The sequence below is a fragment of the Rhinoderma darwinii genome, chromosome 13 (genome assembly GCF_050947455.1).
Source record: "Rhinoderma darwinii isolate aRhiDar2 chromosome 13, aRhiDar2.hap1, whole genome shotgun sequence".
NCBI lineage: Eukaryota > Metazoa > Chordata > Amphibia > Anura > Rhinodermatidae > Rhinoderma > Rhinoderma darwinii.
In genome coordinates this window covers 45,119,624-45,140,765 of record NC_134699.1, presented here as the reverse complement: position 1 = coordinate 45,140,765, position 21,142 = coordinate 45,119,624, and the positions used below count along the sequence as shown (strand labels likewise).

The 21,142-nt window shown below is 43.7% G+C and overlaps 2 protein-coding genes across 5 annotated transcripts in view; one reads left to right on the top strand and one right to left on the bottom strand.

Annotated features, from left to right (window-relative positions):
* Positions 1-10,256, bottom strand: part of ACOX1 (acyl-CoA oxidase 1) — a 21,952-nt gene extending 11,696 nt beyond the window's left edge. The window contains exons 1-3 of one of the 4 annotated variants that reach the window (XM_075845633.1): positions 9,687-10,032; positions 8,947-9,106; positions 5,285-5,445 (exon numbers count right to left, since the gene is read on the bottom strand). In XM_075845633.1, coding sequence (XP_075701748.1) covers positions 5,285-5,445; positions 8,947-9,106; positions 9,687-9,795 — 430 coding nt within the window. In that variant the 5' untranslated portion in view covers positions 9,796-10,032. Of the gene's footprint in view, positions 1-5,284; positions 5,446-8,946; positions 9,107-9,686; positions 10,033-10,181 lie in introns of those variants that run through there. The other 3 variants (XM_075845635.1, XM_075845634.1, XM_075845632.1) reach the window with 3 other exon arrangements.
* TEN1 (TEN1 subunit of CST complex) lies at positions 9,893-21,142 on the top strand. Its single transcript, XM_075845636.1, has 4 exons — positions 9,893-10,098; positions 11,733-11,842; positions 19,969-20,126; positions 20,662-21,142. The coding sequence occupies exons 2-4, from the start codon at positions 11,745-11,747 to the stop codon at positions 20,790-20,792; spliced, it is 387 nt and encodes a 128-aa protein (XP_075701751.1). The 5' UTR covers positions 9,893-10,098; positions 11,733-11,744; the 3' UTR covers positions 20,793-21,142.

Genomic DNA, 21,142 nt, shown 5'->3' with positions numbered 1-21,142 from the left:
GGGAAAAAGCGACATGCCCTATCTTCGGGCGCTTCCGCCTCTGACCTCCCATTGACTTCAATGGGAGGCAGGAGAAAGCGTATTTCTCGCTGTTTTATGCCCGCGGCGCTCAATGGCCGCGGGCGAAAAACGGCGCGATAATTGCCGCGAAAATCGGCGTGCAGGGAGAGGAATATCTGCCTCAAAGTTCCAAACGGAATTTTGAGGCAGATATTCCTCCCCCAAAATACTCCGTGTGAACATAGCCTAAAGGAGAAAAAGCACCCCAACATTTGAAAAGCTATTTCTCCCGATTACGGCAATACCCCATAAGTGGTCATAAACTGCTGTTTGGACATACTGCATGCCTAAAAAGAGAAAGGAGCGCCATTTGGAGGTCAAATTTAGCTGGAATGGTTTTCGAATGCCAAGTCACATTTTAAAAGCCCCTGTGGAGCCCAAACAGTAGCAGCCCCCAAAAGTGACCCAATTTTGGAAACAGAGGGGGCTGTATGGAGCTATCTACAGGGGGGGCTGTATGGCGTTATCTACAGGGGGGGCTGTAATAAAGGCACTATCTACAAGGGGGGGGCCCCAGTCAAAAGTTTGCTATGGGGCCCAGTCTTTCCTAGCTACGCCTCTGACTGCACGGCTTACGTAGTGTATTGTAACTGTCATTTTTCATCTGACAGTTAAGCCTATTAGGTCCTGCCTTGACACCGGCCATATCTCGCAGGGGGGGCGGGTGTCAACCACTTCAATGCGGCAGATGCCATTGACCGCCGCATTGAAAGGGCTAAATGCTGGCGATCTGCAATAACTGTGACTGCCGCCGTTGCAGCGGGATATCAGCTGTATACTACAGCTGACACCCGCTGAAGATAAAGCGCCCACAGCTCCTATGCGGTAAGTTACTTACAATGCCGACATGCCAGACCCGTCAATTGTCGGGAAGGGGTTCAGCAAAACCTTTGCTTTCCCGCAACAGACAGATTAATGGTCGTCTTAGCTGCAGTGAGATGCACAGCCTTCTTTCTCAGAGGTACAATCCTTTTCCAGCAATTGCAATGGGAAAATTTCAATTTCTATTCATTTAAATCTAAAAGTAGGTCAAGGCTGCACACAGGCACAATGAACCACTGTGTAGGAGTACATCGGAATAGGAGTTCATATTCTTCATTAAGGTTCTCCAAAATCTCTAGGGCTTATATCCTTCAGTCTCAATATGCTTATGGGGGAGATTAAAGGCTGTCTAAACCTTTGAAAGTGATTTTTTTTTTTTATAAAAATATCAGTCAATGTATTTGGTGGAACTTTCAAATTAGTTTTTAATATAAATTATTTTTACTTTTTGAGATAGAGCTGTTGCCAATAGTAACCAATCACAGAGCAGCTTTCATTTCTTAAAGTGCTCTAGAAATATTAAAGCTGGGCTGTGATTGGTTTCTATGGGCAACAAGAACAGTTCTGTTAGACTGTTTTCATGGATCTCCCCATTCCCATTATTATAATAAAGTCTGCATCTTACTTTCAGGGAATAGTGAAGCGGAGTTATAGGGAGTTACACTTTCCCTGTGAGGCTAGTGACATGGAAGAAACATTATGATGGTGCACCTGCCGTAAAGGACACAAGTCAAGCACAATACATATGTTGCGTTATATTGTGGCTGTCTTAGGCCTCATGCACACGACCGTAGCCATGTGCACGGCCGTTATTTTCGGGTCGGCCGGCAGTGGACTGTCAGCCGCGAGCCGCCCGCAAATCGCGGGCCCTGCACATGGCCACGCCCATTATTTTCAATGAGCCCGGACCGCAGAACACGGCCGTAATAAGACATGCCCGTTCTTTCTGCGGTGCGGGCTCCCGGGCCATGCAAGGACAGTAAAAACAACGGTCGTGTGCATGGCCCGCCCTAGTTGTTCATGTAGGGTTGGATGAGATTTTGCCAAGTAGTCCAATGAAGGCAATGCGGTCCAGGCATAGAAGCAATAGGAGAATGAACACACTACAGAAATATTACTATTTCTTCTTTTTTCACTTTCAGTACAATAAAGACTAGTAAAAAAAAAAAAAAAAATAAACCATATGTTATGCCAGCAAATTAACATGGCGCAAGGGTAAGACACACAGGAATAGAGCAAGGACAGGTTCACACAGGGCATCAGTCAAGTGCATTATTTTACAATGACGTTAGAAATCCCCATTCACACTATGGTCTCAGCACATCTTTCAGCCCCTGCTGAATTTTTTTCTTATTTTTATATATAATTATGTAGGATATTATATTTCATACATTGACATGTTCCATCTCTGACATTTTTGTGTCCTACCTCACACCTGGTAGTCCCTCTGGCTGTCCCCCAGGCTTGCGGCAGGGACATGCACAGATTTAGACCTTTAACCCCTTCCCTCCGAACTTTTTTTACTTTTTTTTCTCCCCACCTGCCAAAATTCATATTTTTTATTTTTCCGTCGATATAGCCATATGAGGACGAGTTGTAGTTTCAGATAAAAACAGCATCTTAACTTTATTCTGCAGGTAAATACAATTACAGCGATACCACATTTCTACAGTTTTTTTTATGTTTTACTTTTTTCACAAGGAAAAGTAAGGCTATGTTCACACAGAGATTTTTTTGACGCGGAAACCGCGCCGCAAAACTCGTCAAAAAGGCCCCGAAAATGTATCCCATTGATTTCAATGGGAGGCAGGGGCGGTTTTCTCCCGCGAGCGGTAAAACCGCCTCGCGGTAGAAAGAAGCGACATGCCCTATCTTCGGGCGTTTACACCTCTGACCTCCCATTGACTTCAATGGGAGGCAGAGAAAGCGTATTTTGCGGCGTTTTAAGCCCGCGGGCGAAAAACACTGCGAAAATCGGCGTGCAGGGAGAGGAAAATCTGCCTCAATCTTCCAAATGGAATTTTGAGGCAGAAATTCCGCCTGCAAAAAAAAAAACTGTGTGAACATAGCCTAATTGTTAAAAATAAAACTTGTTTTGTGTTGCCATTGTTTTGAGAGCCAAAACGTTTTTTGTAAGAGATGAGATTACTAAAAAACAGGCATTCTGGCGGTTTCAATTATTATTATTTATTTACGCTCTTCATCGTGCAGGAGAAATAATGCTATACTGTAATGGTTCAAACTTTTCTGGATGTGGGTATACCAGTTATCTAAAAAAAAAAAAATATATATATATATAATTATATTGCTTTTGGGTGAAAATAAGAAAAAAGTTTTATTTTAAACTTTTTATATTTTTATTATTAAAAAAATTGATTTTAACTGTATTTAACTTTTTTTTTATTAGACCCCCCCTAGGGGACTTGCACCAGCAATCATTGGATCGATTGCACGATATACTGCAATACTAATGTATTGCATTATATCCGGTTTCTGACAGGCAACTATTAAGCCCTGCAGGAGTACAAAGATGGCAGACCCGGGGGCCTTCATAACCCTGCCCAGGCTGCCATGACAACTGTATATACGGCGGATGTTGGGAAGGGGTTAAAGGAATCTTACAACTTAATAAAATGATGCTCAAAATACTGGAATCAGGACCGGGTATTTGTTCACCGCACCGATCTTGGATGAGGACGTCAGTTGATACTATAGGTGACTTTTTTCAGAAGTGCTCTCACGCCTGTGCGGAAGCCCTTATCTTATAGAGTTCACCTTTCAGTTTTTCCTGCAGTCCTACTTTAGGGTGCAGTCACACGTGGCATATTTTCCTTGTATTTCACAGGTCAAAAATATTCTGCAACTCTTTCTTGCATTGCTGAATGTTTTTCTTATTGGATTACACTGTAAAGTTTTCCTGCAGCTTATTATTATACAAGGCAAATACTCCACGTGTGACTGCGCCCTCGGATGTGAAAAACTGCATTTGAAAGTCTATGGAGGGATGCGCGATAAGAACGGACATGTCCTATTTTCCCACGGACCCTTCACACGGTCCATTGAAAAAAACGGCTGTGTGAACAGCCACATTGAAATACATAGGTCCGTGGGACGGCCGCTGTTTCAACCGCCGTCCCACGGACATTTAACACGTTCGTGTGAATCAGGCCTTAATGTGAGGATTTGAAAAATAGTACGGCTCATGTACACCTGTAATGGTAGAGATTACAAGAATGGTACAAGTTGTCGTGCACTGAAATAGACTGGAAACCTGCGAATCTTGGAATCGCTTGAACAATGCGCACGTTAAAGAATTAAATATTACGTCAACTTTTGCAACCATTATTTTTATTGCTAAAATGAAGCAACTTTGCAAATAGTCTTAAATAAATAACAAAAACACGACTTATGATTTCAATGGGGCCGTTCACACGTGCGTGATTTTACACGCAGTGAGAGTCCGCTGCGTGAAAGATACTGCATGTCCTATATTGGTGCGTTATCACGCACCTACGCGCCCATTGAAGTCAATGGGTACGTGAAAACCACGGACAGCACACGCATGCACATGCGTGTTCGGTGCACGATGTACGCATCAATTCAGTTGAAAATAAGAAAAAAAAAAAAAAAGAAAAGACAAGCTTTGCGAATGCGTGAATAACGCATGCCACTCGCAAAGCACACTGATGCATAACGCCACACATACGGACCCGATTCACGCACGTTTGTCACGGCCGAGGCCTTAGTTGTTTCAACAGCTCCTATCCAGACCGGCGTGTCTCCGTGGAAGTTAATAAACAGACCCAGTTATCCTGCAGCCATTTGTTACTTCTTTTTATCTACCCACTCACTTGGTGTCTGTAGGTTAGCAAAAAGATAGGGCAGATAGTAATACATTATTGCAAGATCAGGGTTTGTTTGTAGTCTGTAACCATGGAGACACATCGATCTGCATAGAAGCTGTAAACCGAAAACATTAGGATACCTTGAATTAAGACTATTTTATTTGGTGTATGCATTGGAACAATAAAAAGTTGGTTGCAAAAGTGTCCATAATCTATGTTCTAACTTCCATTATTCTGTTTCTATGATGGAACAGGATAACAAAAATATGGGCGCAGATGTGAACAGAGCCTTACAGGTCAACAAGGTTTAGCGAAATGAGTGGACAGGTAGCAATCCGATATGGTTTCTAACTAGTCATCTGAAAAAAAAAAAAAATAGAAACAAAAACACACAGACATTTGGGCTGCCAGTTTCTAGAAATCGTGCAGCACCAATTTAAATATACCCCATTCACTATTTGCTACATTTCATTACAAAACCTTACATCCCTCTGCAGGTCTCTCCTGGCACTGCCAGCATGCCCAACACTTTCCACCATGCCCAGTTCAAAACTAACCATGCCCCAGCTCGGTCTGTGCATAGGTGCCAATGGCTTGTAGTCTGCTGGCAAGAGGCAGCCACTTCTTGAGCTGTGATTCACTGCACTGACTTGCCAGCATGTTGGTAAACATGCTGTAATGTAAGCCCAAGGGATCCGTCTGAGAGCCCAGACATGTTCTACAGGGGAGAGACAAAAGGTCAGAAGAAAATACATGACTGGTTATGAATAAATAAAGTAAAAAGAATGGCAATATAAGATTCTGAGGTATTCTCCTTTATTATTCTATCCAGCTGGCGTTATACATGTCACAGCCATTATAGAGCCCGTAGGGTCTGCCACCCAGATTTCCACTAATTGAATTGGATATAAATCCACATTTTTATGGAGAATAATAAGTAGATCACAAAATGTTCCCCTGCTGGAACCCCCAGTGATCGGCTATAATTTGTGGTGAAACAGTAAGCGTTCAATTTCCCTGCAGCTCCAACTCAGGGGAAAGTAAGCATTACACCGTGCCCATTCAAATCAATTGGGTGTCTGTAGTGCAGGACAGTTCCTCCATAGATGCTTTTTGTAACCGAGAGAGGAGAATCCTGAACAGACATTCCCCTATATCAACTAAGACTTCTTGAAGAGGTTATATGAAAATGTGTTTTTTAAAAACTGGACAGACGGCCATAATATGGGCGAATTTTAGTGTCCAAACTATGTCTGCTATACCCAGATTTCCTGCAGTTCTAGTGAACTGAACCTCGATCACTATAGAAACCTTTGGTAATCTAAATTCAGTTCATCAGGTCCCATTTCTTCTGGCCGGCCCCCTTTTGTTGTACCCCAGCTCCATGACACCCTATGGATATTACCCTTACTGAATGATAAAAGTGGAGCTTCATTTTACACAGCTTACGTTCATATTTTTAACAAACGTAAAAAAGATACGGTCCCTTTACAGCAAGTACCGTGCATAGCGACTATAACGGATCATCCGTGTGATTTCCTAATAGAGTCTTGGTAAATTCCAATACCGTAACTGGAATTGTCTCAGACACCGTCTTTATCGTGTGGTTCATAAACCATTCGTAGAGTGTAGGTAAAGAGCGCAATCATTTTCCGCCGTGAGTTTAACCTCTAGATATTTGCACTTTGATGCTGGGAAGGACCGACAGAACTTTGGTCAGTGTCGTTACTTGCATAATGCAAAGCAAGTTACAGGCAGGCAGAGGGCAGTACGCACGCACGCACGCCGGCTACAATACTTGGGCAGAGGCGAAGTCCAAGGTATCTACAGGTGACTTAACACAGCAGGGGAGTGTGTACATAGGTGACAGTCACCGTGAGCCTACGTGATACCAGAGAACAGGGAAGAGAAGGGGGAAGGGAAATAAATAAGAGACAGCCCGCTCCAGTGACGAGAGGACGCTGCCTGCCCTCATACACAACCACTTATTGTTAACATAGAGCATTAACATTGCAACCAATACACAACTAAAATGATGACATTTAGCGGAGTGTTAGCCACTATATACAGCCAGGACTACTATATAAATAAAAAAAATATGCTTTTTACTTCCTCAGGATTTAGAAAACCTTTTTTTTTGTTTAGCTTTTACAAAAATCGGATTTCTATGGTACCTTGAGATATTAAAAGTGTGGTTTGAGTACTGCCATGCATCCCGCTTTACCGTCCTCAAGTCCATGCCAACTCTGCCATGAGGGGATCTGTGTAACTAAAGCTGGTATAATCAGGATCCACCATAAGTCTAACGTCTATGGGGTCTGCCAGACCGTTCCCTTATCGCCCCCTCATTTAAAGGGAACCCGTCACCAGCATTTTACCCATCAAGCCAGCAACGGCTGGTGGTAGTGGGTGAAAAATCATTGTTATTTAACCTATAATTTTTTTCGAAGTAGGCTCTGTACCTTTAGTATTCAGTTTTTGAGTGTTTCTGTGCCATATGCAAATGAGCATAAGAGTCTCATATCTTCTTTCAGAAAGTGTCATATCTTCATTCCTCCAGCGTTTGAGTTAACTCCGCTTCCTTGTTTTTGATTGACAGCTCCTCTCCTCCCTCCATCGCACACAAAATCTCGCGCTTGCGCATTGGGACATTCCCTCTTCGACGGAAAGCCGTTACGATGTGCAATATGACGCTGAAAGGGGGGGTGTACCATCAGCGGCGCAAGCGCAGCAAATAGTTTCAGCGACGAACGAAGCATGGAAGGGCAGCGTAACAGATGAAGCGCGCATGCGCGATATTTTATACACGATTTCGCCATTTCAGGGCAGGACAGGTGGCGGCGGTGGGCAAGGAATAAGAAGCAACGTAATACAGTAAAGAATTATTACCATAAAAGGCGCGAAAAATATGCAGACCGATATTTACAGACAGAGGAGGACTATAGGAGAGGGGATAACGGAAATTAACTTTGGACAGCTGCGGCCATTGCGGGGTAAGGAGAGTGCCAATCCAACATTGCGTCGAACAGCTGATGAGGAGAAAATAGGCCAGCAAGCCGTGCCGTTCTTTATGTCAACCAGCATTACAGGGGTATTCCATTAGAAAACATTTATCACCGATCCACTGAATCGGTGCTAAACATTAGTCCATGCATGGAAATAACCAATGCCGCGTCATCCTCTAAAACCGTTACCAGAGATAAGGGCATATTTACATAAGCTCGTCCATGCGGGATATCGATATACTAAAGCCCACGCTCATCAGAATGGATATACAGTACTGCCTTAGGTCCCCCACCTCAAGAACAACTAGCTCAGATACACTGCACTTCTTTCTAGCAGGGACATTGTGGCCACTAGTAGCCGAGTTTCATTCTGGACTGGTGGAACAGAAGTAAAGTACAATTCAGGCTCTATGACCTGAACACAGAGCGTTTCTATGACTTTATCTAGAAGAGATTACATTTTACAATTCTACACAGGATCAGTCCAAACTACACAGATTTATCAACACAAGCGCGATCCAAGCAGATAGCGGATATTCACAGACGCGGACGGTCGCCCACATATATTCAAACACTGGGTTTTTTCTAGCAATCGGGAGTGATAGATCTCTTAATAGATACACATATACAAATTATGTCATCCTCTACTTTGTCTATGGCCCGAGAATTTTTTGTAACTAAACAGGGATTGCAAACATTAAACATTTTTTACTTTAAAAGGGCCTTTCGGACCCTCAGAAAACCCCAGTGATAACGGCCTTTAAATCCCCTCAGACCGTGGTTTCACTGCCCTCAGCCAGTCGATGTTTACTTGGCAGCAGCAATAATGAACAAGCAACTGCGCAGCCAATCACTGGCCAAAGAGGTGAAGCACGGTCTATGCGGACATCCTTCCTGCGATCACTGATTCACTTGCTGTGTAGTTAAATAAACAAGGCGCATGACATGTACACAGGCGGCGGGGACCGCGGCGCAGGAGCAGCGGGGGATTTAAATGGTGGATACAGAAGAGGGTATTTTTCCCCATTTGTAGCCATTACTGGTGTTTTCCAGAAGGTCAGGAAACCCCTGTGCAGTAAAGAATGTGAATTATATTACTATGGAAAAACTCTTACTAAGAGGTGTACGAGTCTGAGAATAACCTGCATGGAATCTCTCTTCCCATCTCCGGGCACAGGCCATTTTTAAGATGAAATCCCTCCCAGGCTTCTTACCTCTTGAACCAGTAGATTTCCTCAGGGTCCGATATTCCATGTTGTCGCATCTTCTGGACCATTTGCGCACTTTTCTTGATGGCCACCTCATAGCGCTCACTGCGGGACAAGAAGTTTGGGTCTTCATGCTGGAAGGCTGGGTCACTGATCACTAGGCTTTCTACAAGAGTAACATATTACAATGATCACTACACACAGTTATCAGTATTTTGTAATCTACACGTTATAATACATAAACGATCTCGCCCGGTGTATAAATGCGGCGAAAGATTAAATGATCTGGTCGTAAAGCCATCTCGGTGGAAGTTATGGAAATACAATAGTGTTTCTTAAAGGAGAAATACGGTCAAAATAATCTGATATGTCCGAGATACATGCGGGAAGATCTGATCTTGGACCACCACTGATTTGTAGCACCGCTCAGAGATTTCAATAGCTAGAAAGGGGTGACAAAGGGGTTTTAACACTTGATTGAGTGGTGGTCCTAGATCAGAGACTTTACCAACATCTTCTCACAGGTAGCTATGACATCAGATCATGATGACTGGATTTCCCCTTTAATTCTAACAATCTTCATGCAGCAATGAAAAACTATGTAAGTATCATGCAGATTGTATTTAAAGGGACAGGAGGTGCTTAGATCCTGTGCTAAAACAATTATTCTGGTATAATAGATATCATCCTGATCGGTGCCCCCATACACTAGCACTGTCAGCTTCTGACCCAAAGTGTGTGCCCACCAATTTCTCTCCTCCTGCGGGTCCTCTCTGGGGTCCCATCTAAGATATGAGTGATGGTCACCGGGTTGAAGGAGGCGGTTGCCCTCTCCCTGCTCAGATCAGGATTCATCGTTCAGCTGTCACCTCCGCAACTACCCACCACCGGCCTTTACTCCCAATTACATGTGATAAATCTGCGCCGCCCCTTTTGTCACGTGACTGAACTCGGCCGGGAGAAGCAGGAAAACTACAACTCCCGAAGTGCACCGGTCGTGACTGTGAAACGTTGTGGTGCGGAAAGTTTCATTTTTTTGAACTAGGGAAGTGCAGGTGCAATGTGTCAATTCCTCGATATCTTCGGGAAAATGGCTGCCAGTTAAAGAAGACCTGTCCAGTGCATGACACTTCCGAGCTGGTTCCCTGCTGCTGTTCAGTAAGTATCAGATACTAGCTTAGGTCTCAGGGAGTCAGGGCTTATTCACACAGGTGTTGTGCATATCGGAAGTGAAAAACTACCATCTTTCACGTCCGAGGTGCATCCGTGCGCTGCGGGATGCGATATCACCCATCACCCATAGACTAGAGTCTATGGAGGGAGGCGTGACGCGTGAAAAAATAGGACATGTCCTATTTTCGCACGGACCCTTCACGCGATCCGTTGAAACAACAGCCGTGTGAACGGCCACATTGAATTACATAGGTTCGTGCGACGGCCGTTGTTTTGACAGCTGTCGCACGGACGTATAACGCGTTCGTGTGAATAAGGCCTAAAGCTAGACATAGATAATCCTCTACTGGTCTACCCAGTGTCGGCCATAGTGATTCCTGCAAACTGCAGCTGCCCATAGGAGTTTTTATGGCGGCCACTAATGGGCTTTATTCTGATGCGGTAGCCTTTTTACAGCGCAGCATCAAAATGAATAAACGCCGCCGGGAGCAGTTAACTAGTTGCCGACACAGGACGAGAATGCTCGTCCTGAGCGGCGGGTACTTTGCGCATTAGGACGAGCATTCTCGTCCTGTGTGACAGCTGTGTCCGCGCGCTATCAGGAGCGGGGCAACGGCTGTAATACACGGCCCCAGCCCCGCTCTAACGGCGGAGAGAAGAGAAACCTCTTCATTCCGCCGTTAACCCCTTGAATGCCAGGATCAAAGCTTATCGCAGCATTCAAAGTAAATAAGAGAAGGGGGGACTGCCCTTTGATCGCGTCACAGAAAATCCCTGTCATGCCTTCAAAACCCATAACTTGTATGGGCAGACAGCCCAGGGTCCATTGAAGGACTCCAGGGCTGTCTGACCATATTTCCTGTTGTTAGGGTGTACAATCAGTACACAGGCTAATGTACTGGCATATAGATCTATGCCAGTAAATTACAGTTACAAAATCAAAATGAAAAATCCCTCGATGGGATTAAAAAAAAAAAGTTACATTAATTTTAAAAAAAATGGAAATAAAAAAAAAAATACACTAATAAACTTTTTAAGATATAAGTCCCAAAGCATGAAATAATATAGACATATTTGGTATCGCTGCGTCCGTAACTACCCCAACTATAAAGCTATTACATTATTTAACCCGCACGGTGAATGCCATAAAAAACAATGCCAGAATTGCTGTTTTCTGTTCATCCTGCCTTTGAAAATTTTGATAAAATGTGATCAAAAAGTCGTATGTATTCCAAATGGTTCCAATAAAAACTACAAGCCGTCCCGCAAAAAAAAAAGCCCTCATTGGCAGAAAATTAAAAAAGTTCTGGCTCCTAATATATTGCGACACAAAAACAAATAATTATGAAAAAAAAAGCGTATTAGTAATGCGTAAGAAAACCATATCAATTTGGCGTAGTTCCAATCGTATCGACCCGTTGAATAAAGTTATGTTGTTCATACCACACTGTAAACGGCGTAAATTTAGGACGCAAAAAATGGAGGTCAGAGCTGGCACCGTGGCAAGAGTGGACATGCCGTTTTTTTTCCCCCCGCAAACGGCTAAAAGCCGCTCAGAAAAAAAAAAACGCCTCCACATCCCTTTCAATGGATGTCATGTAAGGCTTGTTGTTTTGCAGATCACATTGTACATGAGGAGGATGCTCCCAGCTCCAGCACAGCATCGTTATCTGTGGGAAATCCGCTCAGGAGACGTCCCTATTGGATCCACTGTGAGGACTTTTGGAAGGTTGAAATTTGGTCTTATTTCAATTATATATAAACTGTACGTTGCCAGAGTTTAGATCAGTGGTTCCCAATCTCATTAACATGGGGGAAACCCCCGAAAAATTATTCCAATCCAAGGTAATAGTTCGGGTATGACGTTTCTGACCAACCTGTGGGTGAGGTAGTGCGACAAAAGGTGCTGTCAGCCTGTTAGATACAGCGTCTGAGGAAATAAGCACTAGTTCAGACTGTAATGTCAAAAAGTAGAAAATTGGGTTTTATACTTTTTCCATGTCAATTGACAGAAAACAAATACAATAAAATTGCCAAATGTGAATCAAATATTTCACCCATCTGAAGGTTAGAGTCCTGGAAATGTCCTGGTTAGAGTTCCTTCATAGTCTTCTCAGTTAGATCCAGGGCTTTCGCCAATAGCAGAGACCACGCGCGTGGAGGATTGGCGTCTAACCACACGTGTGCGATGTTTCGGGGGACCGCCCCCTTTCTCAAGCATACCTGTCGGACGTTCCGTGCTCGTTTTAAATTGTAAGGTAAGTGTAATCAATATAATATAAAACATTTTACAATCAGGTGAATATTTAAAAACGTGTAAATAATTAAAAAGAAACATTGAGTTTCACATTGAATATTAGAGAAATGGATTGTTTAAAGATTTTTTATAATGTTTCAACAAATTTCGTTAGTGAAGGGTTAAATGCAGTGCTGCACCTGCCATGAGGCTAGGTGAGCCGACAGCCTCAGCCGGCGCCACCTACCCGAAAATGGAGGGCGGCATTTTCAGCCAGGGACAGACTGGACCGGGGGGAGGGGGCATGCAGACTTAGCAGATATGCTGCATGATGGGCATGTCTGTAACACTCCTCCTCCTCTCTGACGCTGTACGCAGCACGCGCCACCAGAGAGGTGCAGGTCTGCAGGAGGAGCGGTCAAGCGAAGAGGTGAAGTGACGAGACGCATGAGGTATGTTCCTGCCTTAACTCGGTCGGCCGAAGCTGCTGGGACTGGGACCCGGGAGTATACTGCAAGGGGGGACTGGGCATTTTACTGACAGCCAAGTGCTCTATGGGGCTGGAATAATCCACCCCATAGAGCCCTCACATCACTATAATGGGGGGGGGGGGGTCAGATGCTCAGACCCCAACCCCCTAACCTTGCAGTATAGTAACTAGTCAGGGCTCTATGGGGGGATAATTCACCCCTATAGAGCCCTCTGCTGTCAGTAAAATACCCAGACCCCCCCCTTGCAGTATACTCCCGGCCCCCCAGCGTTGGCCGACCCCTTTTTAAATTAGATGGGGCAGGAAGCTGAGCGCAGTATAATCCTTCCCTATAAACCTGACTCCGCTAATTCAAAAGTGATCGGCCGACGCTGAAGTGCGGGGGATTCTACAAGGGGTGGTCTGAGCATCTTACTGACAGCCGACGGCTCTATAGGGGGGAATAATCTTCCCCATAGAGTCCTCACTAGCTACTATACTGCAAGGCTAGCGAGGTCTGAGCGTCTGAATGACTGCTGAGGACTCTAAGGGGAATCCGCCTCCTTAGATCCCTTAGCAGTCAGTTAAACGCCCAGACGTCCACCTTGCATTATAGTAATTAGTGAGGGCTCTATGGGGGGGGGATTATTCAGCCTCATAGAGCCCTCAGCTGTCAGTAAGATGTTCAGACAACCCCCCCCATCACTTAAATTAGTGTGGGCAGGAAGCTGAGCGCAGTATTGCTCCCCCCACAGAATTCAGTCAGTACCTTCCTTGCAGTATAATCCCCCCCATAGCACCCTCAGTAGTTATTATACTGCAAGGGGGGTGGGTTTCAGTGTGATTGGTGCAACTTTCTAATTACTTTTTATTAAAAATAAATGTTCCTTTTTGAGCTACAGCTGCTTTGTATCCTGTATACAGAGCAGCTGTATATAGCGCTGAATCCTGTATGCGTCAGGTTAGCGGGTCCTGCATGATCGAGCTGTTACCGATCACATCTAAGTTCATAACATTATCATAGGATGTGATCAATAATAGGCGACCTAATGGATTCAGGTCTCAGCGTTATATACAGCTTTTCTGTATACAGGATACAAAGCAGCTGTATCTCAAAAAGTAACAATAATTTTCAATAAAAAGTAATTAAAACTTGCACCAATCGCATTGAGATATATATATATATATATAATACATTTTTAAAGGTGTACATAGCCTTTAAACTGTAACTAAACTTTTATCATATCATGGTGACATGTCAGAAGTTTTCATCGGTGGGGGACCGAGCACTGAGACCACCACCGATCGCTAAAACTAAGCAGCAGAAGTGCTCGGGTGAGCGCTGTGCCGCTTCATTTATGATCGACTTTCAGCCGAGTGAGCGGTGTGCGGAGTCATAGACTTTCTATTGAGCCTGTACACTGCTCCAAGGAAAGCCAAACAGAATTGAAGCGGCACACCGCTCACCCGAGCACTTCTGCTGCTTCGTTTTAGCGACTAGTGGGGGGGGGGGGGTCTCAGTTTTCGGACCCCACTGATCAAAACTTCTGACATGTCAAAAATGTTTTAAAAAGTTGTTACACTTTAAAGAGAGCCTTTCACCTGCCCATAGATTTGCATTTGAGTGCAGCATGTAATGGTCAGGGCTGCACAAACTCTGGGGCACTTTAAAAAAAAAATTCCTACCCTCTTTCCTTATTTAGATATCAGTGCTGTAATATTTGGCACCCGATAATTAAATAACCCCATGAACTGTCAATGGGGCGGTAATTGGCAAGGGGCGTGTAACATCGCTGTGACACTGCCCAATCCGCTACGGACAGTGTCAACAGCAAGAGCTGGAGAGAGGAGAGCATGTGCGTGCGCACGCTCTCACTCTTCAGTTCTCAGCAGGCAAGTACAAGACTGTGATCTCTCGCAAGCGATCAGTCTTGTCGTCCTTGTCTGCCCCTTGTCTCTATCCAGCACTGATCGCCAGCCTCTTCTCTCTTTCCAGCTCTGATCGGCAGCCTCTTCTCTCTATCAGTGCTGGATAGAGAGAAGGGGCAGCCCTTTTGGGCAGAGTTTCCGCAGCGGAACACAGCGATAGAAAGAAAAAGAAGTTCATACGTACACCGGCCGTTGTCTTGGTGACGCGTCCCTCTTTTGACATCCAGTCCGACCTCCCTGGATGACGCAGCAGTCCATGTGAACGCTGCAGCCTGTGATTGGCTGCAGCGATCACATGGGGTGAAACGTTATCCCAGGAGGACGGACTGGAGGAAGAAGCAGGGAGTTCTGGGTAAGTCTGAACTTTTTTTTTGTTGCAGGTTTTTACTCCCTGTCCAGCGGTAGTCACTGTCCAGGCTGCTGAAAGAGTTACTGCCGATCAGTGCAGCCCCTTCCCTCTATCCTGCACAGATCGTTTAACTCTTTCAGCACCCTGGACAGTGACTATCCCCTGACGTCGTCTAGCAACGCTCCTGTAATTACGGGTACAGCCATCCGTAATTACGGGAGCCCCATAGACTTCTATGGGCCTGCCCGTGCTGTAATTACGGCCTGAAATAGGACATGATCTATATTTTTCAGCGGCCTGGGCACCTTCCCATATGTCTACTTTATGTATGCATAATTTTTTGAACATCCTTCTATTTTTCTAGGACATTACAAGGCTTATAAGTTTAGCAGAAATTTCTCACATTTTCAAGATAATTTCAAAAGCCTATTTTTTTAGGGACCAGTTCAGTTCTGAAGTGGCTTTAAGGGACTTGTATATTAAACCCCCATAAATCGGCCCTTTTTTTTTTTTTTTTTTTTTTTTTTTAAACTGTACCATCAAGGTATTCAAAACAGCATTTAGAAAGTTTATTATCCCTTTAGGTGTTTCACAGAAATTAAAGTGAAGGTGACATTTTCAAATTTCATGTTTTTTTGCAAAAATTCCATTTTAATCAATTTTTTCTGTAACACAGAAGGTTTGACCAGAGAAACAAAAATCAATATTAATTGCCCAGATTCGGTAGTTTTTAGAAATATCCCAAATGTGGCCCTAGTGTGCTAATGGACTGAAACACTTGCCTCAAAATTAAAGAAGCACCTAGTGCATTTTGGGGTCCTTCTTTTTAGGCCTTGTTTACACGAACGTGTCCATTTTGTGTGCGTTGCAGTTCCATGTGTCATCAGTGTTTGGTGCGTGTGCATTATTTTCGTGCGTATGGCATTATGTCACGCGGTTTTGACGATAATGAAATGAAGGAGGTGGTTTTCTTTTTCCCCTCATTTCTTAAGCAACTGTTGCACGAATCACGCACAGCACACGGATGTGCGTCCGTGTGTTGTCCGTGATTTTCACGCACCCATTGTCTTCAATGGGTTCGTGATGCTCAAAAAACGCTCAAGTATAGGACATGCAGTGAGTTTCACGCAGCGGACACGCTGCATGAAAAACACGGAATGTCTGAATGGCCCTATTGACTTACATTTTCATTCGCGATTATGTGATTTTCACGCGCGTATCACGGACGTGAAATACGCTCGTGTAAATAAGGCCTTATTCTATTACATTTTAGTCACCCTGTCATGTTTGTAGAGCTCTTGTGGGTCCAAAGGAAACACCCCAAATTATACACCATTTTGGAAACTACACCCCACAAGGAATTCATCTAGGGGTGTAGTGAACATTTTGACCCCACAGGTGTTTCATAGATTTTATTAGAATTTGACCATGGAAATGAAATTTTATTTTTTCTAATTTAACTAAATTTTTCATTTTCTCAACAAATAAAGGAGAAAATGTTTTGCATTTGTAAAGCAACTTCTCCAGAGTACGGAAATACCCCATATGTGGTCATAAACTGCTGTTTGTGCACATGGCAGGGCTCAAAAGGGAAGGAGCACCATTTGGCTTTAGGAGCACAGATTTTGTTGGATTGGTTTCTGGGCGCCATGTTGCATTTGCAGAGCCCATAAGGTACCAGTATGATGGAAACCCCAGAGAATTTACTCTATTTGGGGAAACTACACCCCTTGAGGAATTCATCTAGGGATTTAGTGAGCATTTTTACCCCACAGGTTTTTGTTGAATTTATTAGAATTGGGCTGTGAAAATTAGAAATGACTTTTTTTTTTCAATAAGATGTAGTTTAAGCTAACAATTTTTTATTTTCACGAGGAATAAAGGACAAAAAGCAGCCCAAAATTTTAAAAACCATTTATTCAAAGTACGACTACCCCATACGTGGTCATGAACTGCTGTTTGGCCACAGTAGGGCTCAGAAGTGAAGAAGTGCCATTTGGCTTTTTGAGTGCAGATTTTGCTGGATTGGTTCTGGGCGCCATGGCGCAATGCAAAGCCTCTGTTGGACCAAAGCAGTAGACACCCCCAGAAGTGACCTTATTTTGGAAACGACACCCCTCAAAGTATTCACCTAGAGGTGTAGTTAACCCCTCAGGTATTTTCCAGAAATTAGTGTTCACCTGATGTTGCAGAGTGAAAATGGCAATTTTTCCATAGATATGCTATTTCAGTGTCCAATATGTTGTGCCCAGCTTGTGCCACCATGAAAAGACAGCTCTTTAATATTATGCTGTGTTTCCCGGTTTTAGAAACACCCTAAATGTGGCCCTATTCTTTTGCCTGGACATTCGACCAGGCTCAGAAGTGAGAGAATACCATGCGAAATTGAAACCTAACTTGGCGATTTACAAAGTATTGGCTCTGATGTGAAATAATAAAAGAAACCCCTGAGAAGTGACCCCATTTTGGAAGCTACGCCCCTCACGGCATTTATTAAGGGATGTAGTGAGCATTTTGACCCCACAGGTGTTTTCCAGAAATGAATGCGCTGCAGAAGGTACAAAGTCAAAATTTACATTATTCCCCAGATAATCCAATTTGGTGGCAAATAGGTTGTGCCCAGCTTATGCCACTGGAGACACTCACCCCAAAAATTGTTAAAAGGGTTCTCTCGGGTTTGGCGATACCACATATATGGAAGTAAACTGCTGTTTATGCACAGTGTGAGTCTTTTTGGTATTTCAGTTTATAATGTGGGGGCATATGTAAGCTGGGCAGAGTTCATTAGGGTATAATCGGGTGGTAAAATAATAGGGTAAAAAAATATTAAAATTATGTTTGTTACGCTTTGAAGCAATACTTTCTGCACAGGCCGGTGTCACACTGATAAATGGTTTTCTTTCTTTTCCCCTTTTGGTCCACACTCCGCACCTTTGCAGCTTGGGGAATTTTGCTGGGAAAGTGTTGTCCTGGTATAACATGGGCACCCTCGCTTCCAGCAGATATGTTTCTTTCCTGGTTCCCTAATATCAGGGCCTTTTATAATGGCCTCTTGAAACAGAAGAAATGTTCCCCTCGGGCCTGCATATTTTTTTCTGTGATTTCATAGACCTAATGGTATGAGAACTGTTTTTAGCGGGACGAGCTGCAGTTTTTATTGGTACCATTTTGGGGTACATTCGACTTTTTTTTCTTGTTCCATTTTTTGTGGAGATGAAGCCATAATATAAAAATAAAAAACTATACAGGAATAGCTTTTTTTTTTTTATTTTTATTTTTTTAATGCGGGCGTTTACCATTCTCTATATATTACATGTTAATTTTTTTCTGCAGGTCAGCATGATTATGACTATAACAAATCGATATCATTTTTATGTTTTATCAATTTTTTTTGCTATTTTGTCTAAAGAGCTGTTGTTAGGCCTCTGGTTACCATAGCAACCATCGGCAACCCTGCAATCGCATCGCAGGGATGCCGTTCAGCTACAAACCTCTAAGATGCCGCAGTCGCTTTTAACCGCGGCATCTAGGTGGTTAATGGCAGGGATCGGAGCTAGCTCCAGTCCCTGCTGTTACAGCAGTGTCGGCTGTGAGGTACAGCTGACACCCACGGCTGATTGCCAGGGGTTTTTGGAGCCTGGCCTATGTCTGTTTATCAGGGTTGCTTCCTTTTAAAAGTTGGCTTGTTTAAAAACCTTTTGAGCACTGTTTTATACTGTCGCTTGGATACTGTAAAGACTAAGGAAAAGAAATAAAAGACAAAGAAGATCCTGAATATCGTCACATGATGAGTTTCGGAAGGACTAGTTGGATCGGTTGACTGGTAGAGTTAGGGCTTTAGGCTTTGAATGTGTGGTCCATAAACCCATACTGAGATTTCTTTTTCAACTTCTGGACATTACAGGCTGATAAAGCGTGTTCTCATTAGAGATATTTTTGTTAAAAAATATCTAAAATATCCTGAGGTATCTTGGTGCTTACAATTGAATTTCCTATGGGTTAATAATAGGGATGTCACGCAGCTGTTAAGAACCCTTTCTTGGCTTCATCTTTCCCACTGCCCTGTATCTTTCAGTGTCACTTTAAGGGTATGTGCACACACACTAATTACGTCCGTAATGGACGGACGTATTTCGGCCGCAAGTCCCGGACCGAACACAGTGCAGGGAGCCGGGCTCCTAGCATCATACTTATGTACGACGCTAGGAGTCCCTGCCTTGCTGCAGGACAACTGTCCCGTAATATAATCATGTTTACAGTACGGGACAGTTGTCCTGCAGCGAGGCAGGGACTTCTAGCATCGTACATAAGTATGATGCTAGGAGCCCGGCTCCCTGCACTGTGTTCGGTCCGGGACTTGCGGCCGAAATACGTCCGTCCATTACGGACGTAATTAGTGTGTGTGCACATACCCTAAGAATTCTATAGCTCACTAGTTACGGTTTTACATTTTGTCATGTAATTAATATTACTAAGCAATGGGCGTCTTTCCGTGAAGGCCATCTAGCGCTCCATCTTTGACAGTACTTGCCATAAGGCTACACAGAAGCAACTATACGGTATACACTAGCATCAAAGCTCACTGACTTTAACTGGATAGAATAGCATAACAGTATGAAAACCGAACAGAATGGAGGCTAGCTGATGCCACAGAAGATTCCCAATGAAGTTTAATGGGGATATATCTAATATTACTAAGGGATAGTGCACACGATAGTATGGAACCTGTTAGGTGTTCGATATGGATGTGCAAACTGCTCCAATAAAGCTCCGTTTGGTAGGCTGAAGTTGCTGCTGACTAACGTTACTAGGTTGCTATTGGTTTTTACGTGTTGTAGAACATCTGGGCTTCACTTTTCTTTCTCTACACAGGCTTAGCAGCTACGATTCCGCTCGGTCAGAGGCCGTGCTTACAGCGCATCACTCTGCAGTTCAGCACAAGCTTCGCTTGAACACGCGCTTCGTGGAGCCTTTTTCTGCCCAACTTGGATCATACTACCAGGCTCTGGGAGAGCTGGACTCTGTCGATGGTGAGTTTAAATGATGTGACCCTAAATTCACTTTAAAAGGGGTTTTCCCATGAGAGACATTTATGACATGCACAGGATATGTCATAAATGTCCGATTAGATGCGGGTCCCACCGCTGGAACCTGCACCTATCTCCAGAACGGGGCCCCCTAAACCTTGTTCTGCCGTTCTGTGTTGCGGCTGAGGCAGGTGAATTGCCGACCATGAAAAAGGTTACATGGTCAGGAGTTACGAAAACTGCATAGCTCGCTGACCTACGCTTTTTTCCGTAACTGCCGTTCATTGCTATGGGAGTTACGCAAATAGCGTAGCTCAGCGAGTTACACTGTTTTCCTAACTCTTGACCATATAACCAGGAGGTGGCCAGGAGGCAGCGAGAGCAGACAAAGGTAGAACGGGGTTTCTAGAGATAGGTGCGGGTCTCACAGGTGGGACATCTATCTGACATTTATGACATATCCACAGGATATCGTGGGAAAACCTCTTTAACTCTTTCCTTTGTAGCTGACGATGGAACTGTCACTTTTGTCTTCCAGAGGCACATCTTGTACTGTGTGCTCGCTTGTTGACCTGCATTGAGGGTGTAGACCTTTCCCTTTTGCAAAATGCAGTAGAAGAACAGAGAAGATACTTTCATGAGAGCGGAGCGGCCCATAGAAACATCTAAAGCGAATGGGCTTAATATAGATGACCTTTTGGTTCCTTCCTTCAGTGTGTAGATTGATCTATTTTCACCATGTTATGAGCGATTTTAGCTTTATGCTAATGACTTTCTTAATGCCCAACTGGACGTGTTTTTACTTTTGACCAAATGGGCGTTGTAAATCTCCTCATTATGTAGGAGATAGGGCACTTATAATGTGGTGACAGAGCCTCTTTAAGTACTTGTTTTATGTAGGAGAATTTTTTTTTTTTTTGGAGTGGGTACAAATAAATTACTGTGTAATTTTGTATCGGTTTTTTTCTATATTAATACAGCAAAAAAAGAATAAAAATAAATACGTTTTCAGCATTGAA

Bases quoted from the DNA above. Each gene is read 5' to 3' on its own strand.
- TEN1 (XM_075845636.1), top strand. From the start codon at position 11,745: ATGAGGAGGATGCTCCCAGCTCCAGCACAGCATCGTTATCTGTGGGAA. The intron at 11,843-19,968 runs GTTGAAATTTGG...TTCTCTACACAG, and splicing joins ACTGTGAGGACTTTTGGAAG to GCTTAGCAGCTACGATTCCG. The intron at 20,127-20,661 runs GTGAGTTTAAAT...TTTGTCTTCCAG, and splicing joins AGAGCTGGACTCTGTCGATG to AGGCACATCTTGTACTGTGT.